The sequence below is a fragment of the Lepidochelys kempii genome, chromosome 3 (assembly GCF_965140285.1).
Source record: "Lepidochelys kempii isolate rLepKem1 chromosome 3, rLepKem1.hap1, whole genome shotgun sequence".
Lineage (NCBI taxonomy): Eukaryota > Metazoa > Chordata > Testudines > Cheloniidae > Lepidochelys > Lepidochelys kempii.
The window spans coordinates 83,389,933-83,409,208 of NC_136382.1; the positions used below are offsets into that span (position 1 = coordinate 83,389,933).

At 43.7% G+C, this 19,276-nt stretch overlaps 1 protein-coding gene across 1 annotated transcript in view; it reads right to left on the minus strand.

Moving 5' to 3' along the window:
- SCML4 (Scm polycomb group protein like 4) overlaps positions 1-19,276 on the minus strand; it is a 113,256-nt gene that overhangs the window by 34,841 nt on the left and 59,139 nt on the right. Inside the window, exons 3-5 of the mRNA XM_073335165.1 lie at positions 8,134-8,263; positions 4,252-4,452; positions 1,747-1,941 (exon numbers count right to left, since the gene is read on the minus strand). Coding sequence (XP_073191266.1) covers positions 1,747-1,941; positions 4,252-4,452; positions 8,134-8,263 — 526 coding nt within the window. The remainder of the gene's footprint in view (positions 1-1,746; positions 1,942-4,251; positions 4,453-8,133; positions 8,264-19,276) is intronic.

The following is a 19,276-nucleotide window of genomic DNA, read 5'->3' on the forward strand; positions in this document are numbered from 1 at the left end:
TTTGTAGGCTGTGAAACATAACAGCTCCCTTAAAACACACAGCATCTGCAAGACCTAGCAACATTAAATCATCAAGCATTGTGTGTGTGTGTGTGTGTGTGTGTGTGTGTGAGAGAGAGAGAGAGAGAGAGAACACTAAAAGTGCATTGCTTGATGTTTTGGCTTTCAATGCATGGTTTGTTTGGTCTATATCTGCTTTAGACTGTAAGGTGCAGAGACCTTCCTTTTTCTGTTTGTACAGCACTGAGCGCATTGCCTGCGCTCAGCACATAATAAACCAAATCTTTTAAAGAATCACAAATCCAATCTAGATTTATATTCATTGGGTAGATCTAAAAGTGAGAGAAGTTGGAGCCTGATTCTGATCTCAGTTTACCACTATGTAAATCCAGAATAGTTCTGCTAAGGTAATGGCATTACTCTGGAGTTATAGTAGGGTAACTAATAGGAACCTGGCCCAATGTGTTGGATTGCTTACAAACTGCCACAAGCTACATACAGAATAGCTTTCTTTCCTGGTCTGAGTGAGGACTAACTAACTATTGGAGCAATTTACCAAGGGCTGTGGTGGATTCTCCATCACTGGCAATTTTTAAATCAAGATTGAATGTTTTCATAAAGATCTGCCGTAGGGATTAGTTTGGGGGAGTTCTACAGCCTGTGTTCTACAGGAGGTCAGACTAGATGATCACAATGGTCCTTTCTGGGCTTGGAATCTATGCGCGTTATCTTCTGGCTTAGCACTGAAAAGCCCACCTTTCATTCCACAGGAGGTATAAAGTTCCTTATTCTAAAATAAAAACTCTCTCTAAGCACAAGTCTATGGACATACTGAGTGAAATCCTGGTCTTATGTAAATTCATGGAAAAATTCCCATTGACTTCAACAGGGTCAGAATACCACGCATCGGCTGTGAGGACGCTGGGATTTCTGGACCTGTAACTCCCAACAGGTGACACTCTGGAGCAGTTACGCTACATCTAAGCCCTGTCTACACTGCAGCCTTCACCCTTGCTTCCATCTGTGAAGCTGCACTCACTGGGTATTATGGGTTTAAAAAATACTGGTCTAGACAAGTCTGAAGTATAGATCCTTTGCACGGCCCCACAAAACATATTGCTGCCTTGCATGTAGTCCTGGGTAGGCCACATTCTTTCAAGAATCAGTTGCAAAACAAAGTAGTTTTAAGAAGAAACACTCACATAGCTAATCGCTGAAACATAATATTCCAGAGTGTACATTATTAATTATGGTTGTTATTTCTTATTTGCATTGCGGTAACACCCAGGGGCCCAAGTCAGGATCGATAATGCACAAACACATAATAAGAGACCATCAAAGAGTTTAACCTTTAAATGAAGACAAGAAGCAACAGACAGGTATAACAATCAGAGGGCAGGGAGTCTGAGGTTGAACGGGGATAGCAAGCACATGGTAGCTAGTGTCAGGTCACTGAGGTGAAAAGTGAACACATAAAATAGATTACTGTAGTCCCTACTGCCCATCAACCAAGCCATTATCAGCTGGGAGTTTCCCACAGGTGTCATGAGAGCACTGGGTATACTAGAAATGAGCTAGTGGTCTGACTATCTGAAGCTTTGCTGTATAGCGAGCTGCTTCCTTTGCTGGAGAAATGGCTTCTAGACGAGAACCAGAAGTCCATTAGCAAACCCAGGGCTCCAGGAGGACAGCCTCATTTTCACTGGTCCTCCTCACATCTTTAACAGTAGTGGAATCAAAACCCACCTGACTCCAGTCTTCCATTCTCATACTGCGCTGGGTTTCCAGAGGTGCTGCTATACTGTGGGAAAGGCTGATTACTGAAGAGATTGTCACACAGTAGGCTGCGGCAGAGCTTCTTGAGGAAGCGCAGGACATAGCCAATGCTGTTCACTACTGGCAGGCTCAGGAGGTGCTGCTTCCCATCAAACGAAGCAGAAACTGAAAAGCAAGTGAGGACAATTCAGTACACTCAGCGATGCATGGGAGCAAAACAGTTTGAGAGGTCTTTTTAATGGCATATGAAAATGGTTCCAGGCAATGTTTGTTTTGGTTGCATAGAATATTTTCCATAGAGAGGGATCTGAACCACAACCCTAGATCCAGATCCACATTTTGCAGCTGACCCTCACCTCTGTAACGATCTAACCTCAAACACTAGTCCTGCCAGGACTTTGATGAAGATCAGATCTGAAGACAAACTTTGTGGCTCAAGTAGTGGAAAGTGTGGTGTGTGACTGGGAAGCATTTGAAGAAAATATTTATGTAAAGGAGTTAGGCTGGAAGGAGGTGAAGTCTACAGCCTGAAATTGTGTTGGAAGCCTCACTCAACTGCCTGCCAGAAGGAGGCAATTGGGTGGTGAGCGAATGAGGAGCTACTTCCTGGATAAGGGCTTTAAGTCTCCTAGATCCAGGAAGTTCATCTGCTGAGATGACTCCAAACAAAGGGTGAAGGTTCCCACTCTGCTTCACGCTGGAAGGACTCATGTTCCTCGGTGCTTCTTACTGGGAGTGGGAGATTATGGGCCAGATCCTCTGCTGATGTAAATCAACATAGCTCCATGAACTTCAATGGAGTTGTGTCAATTTATATCAGCTGAGGTTCTGAACCAATATCATTTTTTAAGAGTAGAAACAGCTGATGGTCAGTCCTGATGGTCACTCCTGTCCCTTGTCTGTTGCTGCTGGGAGGGAAGGAAGAGAAAAAAAATCGGAATAAGGTTTTCAGCTTTGGTACTTGAGTTTAATTCTAATCAGAAGACCTGAGTCCAATGAATTTTGCAGTCCTGGCCCACGGGGCGATTCCCCTCAGTAATGTTAATGAGAATCGTGCTCACGCAAGGAGAGAAGAATAAATGAACAGTAGAAACCTCACACTACACTGCACGGCTCACTGCTGATTTGCATGTTTTCAGGAAGGAGTTAGAATAATTTTCTGAGTGTATCTGGTGTCTCTCAAGAAAGCTGTAGCTGGAGTTAGAGTGCCCAAGGGAAACAAAAGGAGTAGAGAGGAATCATTAAGTGCTGCCCATCAGGACAGAGCTCCAGGTCACAAAGCGGAGGGAGAGTCTCAGTGATAGGGCAAAGCTGGGGTGGTCCTTGCTATGCAGGTTGGACTGGATCCTGAGTGATTTCAACCTTACTGCTTGCTTGCAGCTCTCTATCTTCAGGAGCTCATTTGAAAATTATTATTTTTATTTTATTCCGTTGTTCCAAAGCTGCAACCCAATCCTCCTGCTATATAAAAAATATTCATGCTAAGCCTTCAGTTCACAGTGATCTCCACTCTTAGCTGCCCCAGACATGGGCCCAAATTCTATTCTCTATTCTTCACTGGGGTTCCATGGGTGTGGCTGAGAGCAGATCTGGCCCATCGATTGTACACAGAGGGCAATCTTGTACCATTGAAGTCAATGGGTGTTTTACCTAGGAGTAGTATTTGACCCACCCATAACGCATATAGCTTAAGCAAATGGATAATGCTGTATGTCACTGTAAAATTAAATTTAATACACAGCCCATGTTAGTCCAATCCTTTTGTTTCCCCTGTACTGCTTCTTTTCCCACCGTTTAATTAAAAAAAACCTCTTGAGCCAAGAAAAAAGTGAGAAGACAAAAGGAAACTAATTTAAAATGAGATAGGAAATTGAAGTGCTTTTGATATTTGATTTTTACTGGCTGCTTTGTTGGGCCAAACAAGTGACATTTTCAAACACATGATGTGTTCTGTCAATATCAAGAACTAGGCTGTGTAATCATAGAATATCAGGGTTGGAAGGGACCTCAGGAGGTCATCTAGTCCAACCCGCTGCTCAAAGCAGGACCAATCCCCAACTAAATTATCCCAGCCAGGGCTTTGTCAAGCCTGACCTTAAAAACCACAAAGGAAGGAGATGCCACCACCTCCCTAGGTAACCCGTTCCAGTGCTTCACCACCCTCCTAGTGAAAAAGTTTTTCCTAATATCCAACCTAAACCTCCCCCACTGCAACTTGAGACCATCACTTCACAGCATTCCAAAAACAGATCCTGTAGTCTCTTGTGCCAATATACTGTATGCCTGGGGCCTAATTCTAATCTCAAGTCTGTACAATTCCATTGACTTCAGTAGAGTTACTCCTAACGTCTATGGATGGAAATGAGGCTGGCCCAATGATCTGAATAACGCTGATATGACCTTGAGATTTAAAAGAAAGGTTATGATTTTATAGCACTTTCAGATTTATTGCAAAGCCTTTTTAAAATGTTTTACCTGACACCATCTCGCCTCCATAGCCCTGCTTGACAAGCGAGAAGACAGTCTTTTGCTGATGTGCGCAGTCAATGCATGCCTGCACTGCTTGCTGGAGGACCATGGAAGGTCTTTCAGGCCCAAAGTGATCTGGAAGCTGTTGCACTTTTTTCCTGTCGAGGTATGGCCCCATGTTTGCCTGTTTGTTGACGTAAATGCACACTGTAGACACAAAATCCCAACACAGTTGTTAAAAGATATTAACATCACAACCAACCCTGTTTTCTGGTTTTGTATATTTCATGATATTTAATTAAGAGCCCTTTCCAGTGTGAAATATCATGATGCGCAGTGACACAAATGACTAAATGCTGCTGGTTTTACTCCCATTGGATGAGTAAAGCAAGCAGAAATTGGCCCTGTATATATTTGGATAAGTGATGACAAGTCACCTGCAATTAAGGAAGTTCCTGAAAAAATGGCTGAGTCATGTATGATACTAAAACCATCATGCTGTGCCAAGTTCTGTCTCTGTGCCAGCTCACAGGGACTGTCACAGACTCCTGAGCTCAGACTCCTTCTGCTTCTACCTGATTGTGTCATATGACCAACGACACTCTGAAAAGTTTCTCACTTGGAGTGAAATTAAGCCTGGAGTTTAGAAGCCCCACAGGAAGGCCCTCTGCACCATTTTAAGATCTGCAGTGGGGCTGTGTATGGGAAAGAGGGTGAGGGCAAGCTAGAAATGTGATCTGTACACCTCAGGGGTCCTGCATGCAAGCCTCAGAAAGGTGGTCGCTAGGGGCAATTTCTGGGCAGAGTGCGGGGCCAACTAGGCCCCAGGACTGTGCACACAAATTGCTATCCTGCAACAGGCACTGCCTGGGAGATTTACGTGTTGAGCCTTTCCGAAGCAGAAGTGAAGAGACCTGCGGACTGGGCTGCCTCCAAATTCCTCAGGAGCCATCATACCCTGCAAAGGCAGAATAGTTCACTCCACACACTCAGCTGCCCCCATCCCAAGCCTTCAGAGAAGCGAGGGCGAAACTTTGCCCCTATATTGTAAACCTTTTGAATAGAGAAGTAGAGAATAAGGATAACAGTAATAGGATGAAGAGAAGGAGTACTTGTGGCACCTTAGAGACTAACCAATTTATTTGAGCATGAGCTTTCGTGCGCTACAGCTCACTTCATCAGATGCATCCGATGAAGTGAGCTGTAGCTCACGAAAGCTCATGCTCAAATAAATTGGTTAGTCTCTAAGGTGCCACAAGTCCTCCTTTTCTTTTTGCGAATACAGACTAACACGGCTGTTACTCTGAAACCAGTAATAGGATGGGTAGCTCCCCAACAGAGGGCGCTGCTGGGACTAAACCTGTGTGTAGGCAGCCACACGTTGAAGCGTCCTGCAGCACCGTTTTGTAAAATGGTTTATAATGTAGTTAGGGGCCCCAGATGTACCAAGGTAATCCTTGTTAGCACCTGGCTAGCAGGAGCCTTGTTTAAGCATGCGGAAGGTTATCTCAGTTTCCGGGTGACTATCGATGAGCCCGTGGTGAGTAAGACCAGGCCTGGGTAAGTCTAAAGTAAGATATATTGTAATAGCTGACTGAGTGTGCTGGAGTTCTGATCTTCCAGGCAATATAACATCATCCTCTGACAGAAATCGGGTCTGTGACAACAAATATCAAACATAGCGGAGGACATGGTGACAGCTGTGTAATGTTGGAAGGAATGTACAGTTTGCATCACCCTAATGAATACTAATGAATACTTAATACTTAACACTACATAGCGCTTTATATCTTCACAGTGCTGTACATAGAAAGATGCAATATAGTTAAAAATATAAGCAGGGTGTATGAGCTATGGAGAGCTCTTAGACTATAGATTTACTAATCAAATACAACATAAGATATAATACAGTGGTCCCCAAACTTTTCAGGGTCGCGCCCCACTTTACCCCTGTGCATGCCCCCTCTAGAGCTGGGGCTGGGAGCAGGGCTGTGGCTCCTGGGAGGAGGGGGGCCCACAGAGAGGGATAAGGGGTCCGTGGCCAGGGCTGAAGCTGGAGTTGGGGCCAGGGCTGGGAACAGAGCCCTAGCCAGGGGCCGAGGTTGGGGGTGGGGCCAGCAGCGGGGCCGTGGCCAGGTGTGGAGCTGTGGCTGGGCCATGGTCGAGGGCTGAGGCTGGGGCAGGGCCAGGAGCTGGGGCCGCAGCTGCGGGTGGAGCCAGAGCAGAGCTAGCAGAAGAGCAGGACTGGGTGGCACTCCCTCTCCACCCTCCATGGGGGCTGGCCCAGGCCCCGCCGTACCCCCCACAAAACGTTCATCCACCATTGGGGAACCTCTGATAGAACAGAATATCAAGACTCGATTTCTATCTGTGTTTGTGTTTCTGAATTTGACTCTGGGATCTGTTTCATTTGCCTAAAACTAGATTTGGTCATTTGCAGCACCCAATTCTTGGTCATAAGAATGAATAAGAAGGATCTGGTGGAAGGAGGCGTCTCCTGGATAACATTTAGTCTCCTAACATTCAAGAGACTTAGAGGGAATTTTTCAAAAGGGCCTAAATGATTTAGGAGCTCAAGTTTCATGAACTCTGTTCCCAGCAATGCCACAGACTTGAAGAAGTCACTTCACCCGTTGGGCCTCACCTTAGCCTCCTGTAAATTAGGAATAGCAATATCTATCTCACCAGGGTATTGTGAAGCTCTGTTTTTTAATATATGTAAAGCACTTTGTGATCCAGAATGTAAGGAATTAAATAAGTGCAAAATATTATATTCTTATTAGAATGCTACCAAAGAAGAAGGGAGATTTTTTCTTTGCATGCCTGAGCTAAGGAGGATTTTTGGTTTTGTTTATATCTAGCATTATCAAACCTGTTTCTGTATCGAAGTCTCAGGATAAATCCACCCTCCTCCAAATTATGGGCTGATTCTCCTCTCACTTATGTGACTTAAATGGTTACTTCTGATAACTCGAACGTCAGTGGGAAGAGAATCAGGCCCTTATTTTCCATAAATCATTAAACCTTGTCAGATAGAAAGGGCCAGACCCTCAGCTGGTATAAGTCCATGTAAGTGACTTTGATGGACCAATGCTGATTTACACAGCTGAGAATCTCACCCAGAGTCCTTAGATCACATTCCTCCCTCTCCAATAAATGTAAGTTTCTTCTTTTCCCAAAATTAAGTTCACACTACACCATTGATTCCGGTTATTGCTTCATTAATGCCAGTGCAACTTTGATATTAGAAATGCAAGTGCACGGGAGAGGCTGATATATTTATTCATGGAGAATAGAATTGAGATCTGTTCCAAACCTGGATTAAAAACACAGAAGCAGGACTTCTATACATGGGCCTGAGTCTCCACTTCTCTGTACCTTGTATAGGTATTCACACCTATTCAAAGGGTGTATAAAATGCTACAAAATCAGAATGATATTGTTTTACCTGAACTTTGCACAGGTGGAAATGACTATACAAAGTGCAGTGCAAAGGAGAATCAGGCCCACTGACTCTCTTAACCAACCCTCAAACTACTCAGTCAAAATGTACACGTAGGTGCTGGAACTAGGGGTGCCTCCCCCCGGCTTGAAGTGGTTTTCGTCAAACACAGTGTTTACAGTTTGTCTCAGTGGCTCTCAGCACCCCCACTGCACAAATTGTTCCAGCACTCCTGAATATACAGTCTTATAAAAAGTTACAGCTCACAAGGCAACATGCTCCATCTCTGCTCTGTGTGTTTAGCAATCAGTTTAGTTGGCAAACGTACTAGATCCTTCAGTCTGCATTTTTCAGGGATTAAGTTTGTTTTAGAAAGCACAAATATCTGACGATCAAACTACTGTACCTTCCCACTGCTTCGCAATGCGGCATTTGATTCAACATACCAGTGAGAGCTTGTGGGGCAGCTGAATTGGGTATTGTAGCTGCATCCTGAGGGATTGAACTAATATCAGGTTCTGGTGTGCTTCTTGGAGGAGAGATTGCTAAAGGAGTCATCAGGACACGCGACTTCAGCTGCAAGACATAACCAATTTGGGTAATGAAAATATATACAGTGCATCTTATTTTTATCCCTCACATTTCACTTCCACTGAACTCCCACTTATTAGCAATTTGCTCTTGCATCATTTTACTTCCAGCCAAGAGACTCCTTTCACTCTTTGAAAGATAATGGACTAAAAGTAACTGACATTGATTTGCAATGAGCAGTAACACTTTAAGTAGCAGGATACAGTATTATACCCCCATTGTGTACTTATTTACACTTGAGCAAAGTGGGTATAAAATCAAACACATTGCAATGGGGCATTTTACACACATTCTACTCAGGTTTAAATAACTAGCCGAGGCTCAAAGCAGCAGAGAATCGGGCTCTTTTTTCTACATAGTAAATTAGGGCCAAGTTTTGCTCTCAGTTTCACAAGTGTAAATCGGGTGCAAAACTCAATGACTCAAGTGGGGCGAATGAAAATGGGATTTGACTCTTAACATGGTTTACGGGTTAGTATCATGTTTTTTCTATCTAGTAAATGTCAGTTGCTATGTAGTTACACTTAGTAATCCTGCTAACTTGTGGTACGATTTTGAGACAAAGAGTTCGTCTACACAGCAAAACAAGTACTGCCGCAGTGAGTCTCAGAACCCAGATCAACTGACTCTGGCTCACGGGTCTCACACTACAGGGCTAAATGTAGCAGTGTAGATGGTCAGGCTTGGACTGGAGCCTGGGCTCTGAAGACTGGCAAGGGGAGAGGGGGGTTTTGCTGGGTAGACATACCCATAAGCTCTGTGAGTATTTACCGTGTAATAATACGGTGCAATTACCCTGCCGATGTCGATCCAATCAAATGATGGCTGGTTACCTTGTAATTAAAGAGTACTGGCATGATGATATATGGGCCCTGAAAGCATCACCCTCATTTTGTCTTTTGGTATAGTGATAAGCTTCAAGAGCACATGACTGAATATTGGCTATTCTACAGCACACGAAACGCTGAATTCCACATTCTACATCTGCCAGTTCAAGATCTTCTTCTTACAACTGATTTTTCTTTGTTTTTAATGGACAGACTACAGAATGCTAGAGAACAATGGTTTGGGGAAAATTAAACAGCTTTAACGTCCATACTCATTATAAGGGATGTCGCTGCCTACGAACCTTCACCCAAACCAGCGAAGGTGTGCAAAGCGTCCTTTAGGCTCTACGGAAGTCAGCACCATTAGCTGCAACCCCAAACCATGACCAAGATCTTGTGGAGAGACAGACACTCTTTGATAAAGACTTGTCTTGTCCAACAATTTATTGGCAAGACAGGTATCTGCCAATGGTTGCAAATGCTTAAAACAGCCACCACTTTGTTTCATCATGGTGGTAAAAACAGCTGGATCAGGAGTCTGATCCGAAATCTACGGAACTCAATAAGAGTCTTTCCATTGTATTTCATGGACTTTGGATCATGCCCCAAATACAGACTCATTCCAATTATTGCTTCAGCATCTCTTGAGCTCAGTTGTGTAATAATACCACCATCTAGCTCTTCTAGTGCGCTTTTCGTCAGTAGGTCTCAAAGCACTTTACAGAAGAGATCTATATTATTCTCATTACTTCCTCACACAGCATACAACCATCCTGTGGAACTCATTGCCAGGGATGTTGTGAAAGCCAAAAGTATAGCTGGGTTCAAAAAAGAATTAGATCACTTCATGGAGGATAGTTGCATCAATGGCTATTAGCCAAGATGGCCAGGGATGCAACCCCATGCTCTGGGTGTCCCTCTGACTGCTAGCAGCTGGGACTGGATTACAAGGAGTGGATCACTTGATAATTGCCCTGTTCTGTGCATTCCCTCTGAAGCACCTGGCATTGGCCACTGTCAGACGACAATTTACTGGGCTAGATGGACCAGCAGTCAGCCCTAGGATGGCTGTTGTTACAGCTGAGAAAACCAAGGCACAGAAAAGGGAAGCAACTGGCCCACAGTCACCCAGCAGCAGAGCTGGGTGACTATGGGCCAGCTGAACCCATGTCTCCTGAATCCCAGGCCAGGGATTTATCCACCAGGCCACACCACCTCCCCTAGAAGCAAATACTTTTGTTCTAAATAAAAAAAAAACAACTTCCTGTTGCAGTTGGAGCAATTTCTGTTGGAACTATCTACCTGACCCAGCCTGCCATACAGCCAATCACCCCTCCTTAAAACACACTTCTTCATGAAGTTTCTGCAGTTCTGCGGACAAGGACCTAGGGGTGACAGTGGACGAGAAGCTGGATATGAGTCAGCAGTGTGCCCTTGTTGCCAAGAAGGCCAATGGCATTTTGGGATGTATAAGTAGGGGCATAGCGAGCAGATCGAGGGACGTAATCGTCCCCCTCTATTCGACATTGGTGAGGCCTCATCTGGAGTACTGTGTCCAGTTTTGGGCCCCACACTACAAGAAGGATGTGGATAAATTGGAAAGAGTCCAGCGAAGGGCAACAAAAATGATTAGGGGTCTGGAACACATGACTTATGAGGAGAGGCTGAGGGAGCTGGGATTGTTTAGCCTGCAGAAGAGAAGAATGAGGGGGGATTTGATAGCTGCTTTCAACTACCTGAAAGGGGGTTCCAAAGAGGATGGCTCTAGACTGTTCTCAATGGTAGCAGATGACAGAATGAGGAGTAATGGTCTCAAGTTGCAGTGGGGGAGGTTTAGATTGGATATTAGGAAAAACTTTTTCACTAAGAGGGTGGTGAAACACTGGAATGCGTTACCTAGGGAGGTGGTGGAATCTCCTTCCTTAGAGGTTTTTAAGGTCAGGCTTGACAAAGCCCTGGCTGGGATGATTTAACTGGGAATTGGTCCTGCTTCGAGCAGGGGGTTGGACTAGATGACCTTTTGGGGTCCCTTCCAACCCTGATATTCTATGATTCTATGAGGTTTCTAAAACCTAGTCTTGCTCCAGAATGCTTGATACAATATATACCTAATAAAATCAAATCTAAACTTCATCACTGTGCTCTTTCTTGTACCCCAGCCCCCTCTGTTGTCTGATTAGATTGTGAGCTCTTTAAGGCAGGGACTTCATCTCCTTGCTAGCTGGAAAGAGACAAGCTCATTTGTGGTACTATAGAACAATAATACTACTGCGATTACTTTTCATTCAGCCTTACTGTGAAGACACAAAGCAAAAGCCCCTGCATTTGGTATACTTAGTGGCCCTTGGTGCAAAATCAAAACCATGGGACTGACTAGCACATTCAAAGGAGCTGAAATATTTATGAGATGATTGCAGAGTTACTACTGCCTACTTTTTTTTGGCCAGGTTCCTGGGGCAGCAGGATGCCCGCGTGTGGGCATGAAATATTGTATATTAGCATTTTGTACAGTGCCTCACATAGCTCGTTGATTAAATGGGCTACTGTGATGTTAGTTGTGTCATTATTCATTACGATAAATAATGATCCATATATAGGACTAGAGGGGTACCTGGTGTTTTATAAACAAGTAAGATGATCAATGCCACTTAAGTCGATGGAGGAAGAGGGGGGTTAAACATGTGCTAAAAGTTAAGAATTGGTTAAGAGCTTTGCTGAATCAGGGCCTAATTGTTCAATCCATTTCTGAAGCATGCTAAGCTCTTGGACCTGATAAGATCTTGTGGCAATGAGCTCCACAGGCTAATTGTTCATTGTTTTAAAAAGCATTTACTTCACCAGTTTTAAATTTGCTGTGATATCAGGTTATAAAACATGGTTTCCTGATTTAAGTCAATGCACAGGTCAGGCCTGCAGGGAGCTAGGCAGGTCAGGTGATTCATTCTGGTCCATTCTCTAGCAGCATTATGCTTAGTTCAACACTTAGAGAACCTTTGGGTGTTAAAATTAGAATTGAGAAAGTTTGCTCAGAGCCACTGGTGATTTTTAAACCATTAAAATCAATGGTGGTGGGGAGGAGGAAGATAAGCGTTGGAAAGTCTTAAGCTGGAGCTGGTTTGGGGTTTGCAGAATGTGGTAAGGCAGAAAGTGAAATTGTTACTTTATCCATGGTAGTGTGGGTTGATGCTACAAAACTTATAGTGTCCCTCATGCTGGAGTTCTGTGCTCCTTCTCTCAGTTAGGGTTGCCAGCTGTCTAATTGCACAAACCCAAACACCCTTGTCTCTCCCCTGCCATGCCCCTGCCCCGAGGCCCTGCACTTCCCCGAGGCCCCGCTCCCCACTCGCTCCATTCCCCCTCCCTCCATCTCGCTCTCCCCCACCCTCGCTCACTTTCACCTGGCTGGGGCAGGAAGTTGGAGTGTGGGAGGGGGTGAGAGGTGCAGGCTCCAGGTGGTGCTTACCTCGCGTGACTCCTGGAAATGGCGAGCTGTCCGGCTCCTAGGCTCAGGGGAGGCCAGGCAGCTCTATGCGCTGCCCCTGCCTGCAGGCACCACCCCCACAGCTCCCATTGGCTGTGGATCCCAGCCAATGGGAGCTGCGGAGTCGGTGCTCAGGGTGGGGGAAGTGTGCAGAGACCCCTTGGCCGCCTCTGCACCTAGGAGCCAGAGGGACATGCCAGTTGCTTCTGGGAGCTGCATGGAGCCAGGGCAGACAGGGAGGCTCCCTTAGCCCCACTGTGTCGCAGAACTGACTTGTAGTGGCTATTAAAATCTGGAGTGGTTTCAGTAGCAACCAGGAGATTGATTCCGATTCCAGGAGACTCCCAGCCAATCTGGGAGGGTTAGCAACCCTACTCAGTCTGATTTGGTTTGTTTGTTTTTGTTTTGGAGAAGGGGTACCCAAAAGTGTTATTTTATTTGTGGTTTGGCTGTTTGTCCTTCTTAGTGATTCACAGCAGGCTGGCCTCAAACTTGACTCACACACGCTAGTCCCCCCCAACCCCCGAGAGCTCAAGCCTCCTGAATCACTTTAACAGGAGCCCTTCGTGAGGTGAGCGCTGCAGATCTGTCAGCTTATGCATCTTTAACGTTTTCTTCTGCATCTTCATCCTAGTCAGAGTATTCAGGCTGGTGCTTAAGAGGAAATAAACAGGGTACTAATCCACTGTGAGCTCACTAGTTTGGAGGCCTCTTTCTTTCTTTCTTTCTTTCTTTCTTTCTTTCTTTCTTTTAGTGAACAGTTTTCTGCAAATCTAATTAAAACTGAATTTGCACTAAAGCATCGAGGTACAAATAAATGCTACTTCTAGGGGGAAGGAAGGGGGGAATTTTATACTTAGACCATAATAAAGTAACAGCAGGATTACAGGAGATGATATAGTAACAGTGCTGCTGAAGCTTAAATGCCTTTGGAGACTGAGTATCTCAGTCTGACTTATTGCTGTCCATGAGTCTCTGAATATTTAATACTAACACTCTTCTTTTCTTGGGCTGACTCTGTTCTTTTGGAAATCTAACCAAACCCATGACAGACTGTGAGTTTATGAAGAAAATAGGGCAGATGTAGAAGAAAAATGAAAAACAGAGAGAGCCAGACAGTCAGAGCAAATGTGTTGAAATGGTGTAGAATATATGGAAAATCCTCCCTGTAAATCATTCAAATATATTTTATGCACAGAGTCAAAATGAAAGCTCATGAATGATTCGTGGGACTATATCTAGCCATGCCCCAACCAATATGACAACAGGTTCGTGGAAATGTCAGAGCAAATGATTCGAGGGCAGAATGTTCACTAGTTAAACCAATCCAATGGATGATACAGTATGTGAATTAGATCCATGCCCTGATCGTATATTTCTTATTCACGCATAAGTGTCATTGATGTCAGTGAGCATTTTACATAAGTGGTACAGTACATTTAGGCTTAAAGAAAGGCACTGGGTTGAGTCACGGGGTGGTTTATTAATATAGCTAACCCATTACTTATGCCACCATATGCTGAGAATTAAGACCGAAAGAGAGGGAAGGCATTCTTAGTTTTCTAGGCAGATTCTCTGTCACAATGTATAATGCTTCAATGGATCCTGAGCCCATCCAGCCAATACAGATTAGAGCAGTCTTCAGACTTCTCCAGCTTGCACTGCTGACAGAAAGCCTCTTGCAGTATGCTCCCCTCCTCTGGTCCACTCACGTGCACAAGCACAACAGAGACATAGCTGAGGATCTGGCCCCAAATATGTATTGTTACTAATGTTCAGCACGTAGGAACAAATTTTCAAAAGCTTTGCCAGGGGATTGAGCTAATGTTTTGCCATTGGTTTTAACGAGGCCAGGATTTGACCAGTTGAAACCAATGGACATTTAGCTTGAGTAATCTTTATAGGACTGGGGCCTTTGTACACAAAGGATGAAATGCTGTCCCCATGGAAATGAGGGGGAGTTTTATCATTGACTTCACTGCGGCCAGGATTCCACCTAATAAGTCTACACGTACAAAAGCATGCAGTCTATTTTGTCAACAGTCTGTCTATCTGTCTTAGGTACTTATATGCCCTCCCAGCCATGGTATCTGAGCACCTCACAATCCTTAACATGTTATCCTTGCAACTCCCCTCTGAGGTAGGGAAGTGCTATTATCCCTATTTTACAGGTGGAAACTGAGGCACAGAGAGACTAAGGGTAACATTTAAAAAAATGCCTAAATGACTTAAGAGTCTAAGTGCCATTTTCAAAAGTGATCTAGGCAATTAGAAGCATGTCTACACTGCAATTAGACTGCTGTGGTTGACCTGATTCGGACTCGGGCTGAGGGGCTGTTTAATTGCGGTGTAGACCTATGGACTCAGGCTGCAGCCGGAGCTCTAGGACCCTCCCACCTCGGAGTCCTAGACCCAAGGCTCCAGCCTGAGCCTAAATGTTTACATACAATTAAACAGCGCCTCAGCCCGAGCCAGCTGGCGTGGGCCAATCACAGGTTTGTCCTTGCAGTGTAAACATACCCTATGTTCCATTGCCTTTCGGTGAGACTTCAGCTCCTAAGTGGCTTCTGAAAATGGAACTTAGGCTCCTAAGTCACTTTGGTACCTTTGAAAGTGTTACCCTAAGTGACTTGCCCAAGGTCACACAGGAAGGCTGTGGCATAGCAGAGAATTAAACCTGGGTCTCCTGAGTCTCAGTCCAGAACCCTTACTGAGGGACGATCCGCCCTACACTTCTGGCATTCACTTTGGACACTTCTGGGACACATTTTTCCTCTAGGAATTCCTACTCTTTGAAGAACAAGGGAAGCAAATTAATACCCCCTTCTAAGTAATAGTAAGAGCCTATTTCTGCAACTTTGCCTCCCATTGAGTAGTACTTATACTCATGAGGTGTCATGTTGGTTTCAATGAGATCACACAGATGAATAAGTGCTACTCAGCATCACGAAAGGTTGCAGAACTGGGCTTTCAGGCTGTAATCCTGCAACTGGTTCCCCAAAGTGGCACCACGTGGAGGCTTACTGAAGTCAATGGGGCTCACTGGCTAAGTAGGTTCAAGGGTGCACCTTTGTAAATCTGACTGTGGGATCAGGGCCCATGCTTGTTACACAAACTAGAGATATTGCCAGAAGTCTCCAACCAGAAGGTAATGAAAACTAGAGCTGGGAGAATTTTTTTTCAGCAAATAGTAAATTAGATAAAAAGGGGTTTTTTCAGATGCCAAAACTATTTGCAAAGTTGGGATTGAATCCGATGAATAATATTGTACGGGGGAAAAAAAGATTTTTTTAAAAAGTCAAAACAGTTTGTTTCAGCCATTTTGAAACACAACAGTTTGACTTTTTGTTTCAAAATGTTTCATTTTGAAATTTAACTACTTTCTTTAAAACAAACAAGCAAATAAAAAGGATAAAAAATACCCCCAAAAGGACATCAAGCAAAAACCTGAAAAACATTTGTTTCAGGTCAAACAAAACATTTCATTCAACCTGAAATGATTTTTTTTTTTATTGTTTCAGCAAGAAAAACAGGAAAAAGTCAGTTTTAATTCAAAGTGAACCAAATTTTTTAATTGAAGTTTTTGGTTAGGTCTGTGACTCCTCCCCCCAACCCTCCTAAAAAAATCAGCCATTCACTCAGCCCTACTGGAAACATACTCTACCATATACTGTGGTAACACCACATGGACGTGGAATGAGTTATGGGTCAAGTGTCAGCATTAACACTTCACTCCATCATTTGTCATGATTTGCATCACAGCTTTAATCATAGAATCATAGAATATCAGGGTTGGAAGGGACCTCAGGAGGTCATCTAGTCCACCCCCCTGCTCAAAGCAGGACCAACCCCAACTAAATCATCCCAGCCAGGGCTTTGTCAAGCCGGGCCTTAAAAAACTCTAAGGATAGAGATTTAATGTAGCTTAGACATCACTTCTGATATGTTTATACAGTGACTAGGACAGCAGTACAAAGAGACTACACCCAACAGGATACTTGTTCCCTTTAAGTGAAAGAGCAATATGTCAAGGGCAAAAAAAGTGAGACATATCAGAATCTGTTTAACCCTATAAATTACTTGAGATAAGAATTTACGGCAACAGTCATCACAATCAGAAAGGAAAAGCATTTAGAACAGGAGGAAAACATCTGATGAAATCTTAGAACAAGAGCGATGCTGAATGAGCAGTGTCTCAGGGAGAAAATTTCACTGGATGATGGGGCATGTTGTCATGAGGTATGGGACTTTCGAAACACGTTGACACTAAAAGCAAATAGCTGTCTATGTAAAAAAAGTCCATGGGTCATTAGATTCTACATTGTGTATGATACAATGTCTTTGTTGTTCAAATCTCAGTCAAAAATAAATTTAAATCCAGGCTGTAAATTCATAGTTTGCTAAAATTCAGAAAACATTTGTCCATCTGTTCTGTAATAATGCAGCTCGCTGGTTGCTATATCGAAGTTGGTTGTCTGCCATTTGGGCATGGAGTCGCTTTTAAAAATGCATAGAAGTCTCATGGTATCAGAAAGTCATACAATTTGTGAGCTAATTAAATCAAGCGAGAGCTACACATCACAAGATGTAATCTTTGACTGGCGCTCAGAGTGTGTTTTTATTGAGAGCTGTGCACTTCAGCAGAGGACACCGTATACACAGAGTCTTAGCAGAAACATTGCTTTGGTGTGCAAATCCTATAAAGCAAATAAATAGCATGAGGCCAGATGTGTTGAACGTTACAGACTGTGAATGTCAACTTCAGAAACTTAAGCCAGCAGCTAGAAAAAGATGTCTTATTTCTGTCCTTCCTGCATCAAGAAATAGCATTGCCCCTACAGATGCCATTCACACACACTGGAGGCCAGAAATGATTGCGTTAAAGCAGATCCCATAAATAATGAATGATCTCCAATTCATTGCTTTTCTTTCTTCTCCTAATGCTGCCAAGAAATGTGGAGCCACTGAGACCCAGGAGAGGGAATGTTTTTTGCCAGACCATCCTCCGCTAATTATGTAAAACTCTTATTGATGCTCAGTCAGAATGGAGGAGCAGATCTATGGACCTATGATAATGTATACAGCTAAGGCTCTGTCCCTGAAGGTGTCACTGCATGGAAAGTGCTGAGGACTTGGACAAAGTAATGAGACTCCTCAACTCCCACTCAAGGGAATGGAGATTGGAAGAAGAAATAAAGGAATGTTAAGGCACTAGTCTAGAACCTGGGAAACTCAGGTGCAATTCCCTGCTCCACCAGAGGCTGTCTATGTGATCGTGGACAAGTCACTTAGCCTCTCTGTGCCTCTGCTTCCCATCTGTGAAATGGGCATATTGGCACTTCCCTACTTCACAGCAGTGTTGTGAGGATAAATACATTAAAGATGGTGTGGTGCACATTTCCTGCAGTGATGTAAGCCAGACAAATAGGTATAATAGAGCGCTCAATGCCTTGGAGAATCAGTACATAAAGACGATTTGAAACAAGTCTATTTGATTTCTTTTGGCTGCAGCAGTGCTTTACGTCTCTTGGGGACAAAACTCTCTCTTCAACAGGGCTGGAGGCATTGGAGATCCAATTTTTTAAACATTTGGATTGGCTACATTCTATATTTCATAAGTGCTGTGCCACTGTTACTCACTTTGCAGTTCCATTGTTTCAGATCCTGCTATTGTTTCCTTCTCTTTGCTGAAAGTCTTCTGTATTTGGTAAAACTACAGTCTGAGGAGGGGAAGGACTGGGATGAAGAAACAGATTCACCAGAACATGTTCAGATTAAAGTTGAAATGCAGTGCTACCGTACTAAAAACTGGGAGCGGAGTGGTAGCAGCAGGAGACCTGGGTTCTGTTTCCAACTCTACACACAAACTTCTTGTGACGCTCGGGCAAATAATTTAATCAGCTTGTGACTCTGTTTCCCCATCTGTAAAGCAGAGTTAGTATTATCCAAGCACTGGAGAGCATCTGGAGATTTTTTGGTATAAACATACCCCAAAGGTGCAAATGTTGCTACTAATAAATACTTAGTGTAAAACAATCAAAAAGTTCCAGTTCCAGTGTACTGACATAATACACTGGTATTTATTATGCACCCTTTTGGCACCACATAAATAATAACTCTTAAATAAAACAATAAATAGTGTACCGGAAAATAGCTAGTTATCCCGTATTAAAATAAATAAACCACAACATCCTACAGTAATTGTTCAAAACACCACTACTTCTTATAATGTTTCTACGGTATTTTGAACAGGTACTATAGAATCCTTCAGTATTTCCATAGCGGACACCAAAGCCTGTAATTGAGCTGGATGTGTGTTTAATGCTACTTTGTCATTCGCTTACATTATTCACAAGTATGTTACTAATGTGAAATCTTAAAAGGTGAAGGGGAACATTTTTTATGGGACCTGGATAAAGGACTTGGGAGATGTTCTCTAGCCATTGGTGAATCTGTTTTTAGTGTGTATGCATGCACAGCACCCGGACCTCTGGATGGCCACTTAAAAATTTGAATCAATCGCATGAGGGGACAGTGAAAAACCAGGTGCTGGATGAGTGGTGAGGGCAAGGAGAAGGCAGCAAAGGAAGGAGAAAGTATCAGTGGGTGGCGAGAGAGGCACTGGAGATGGTGCAAGGTGCTATGGTAAGATTAGTATGGGATAAAGGAGAAAATTCTTCACCCCTAGTA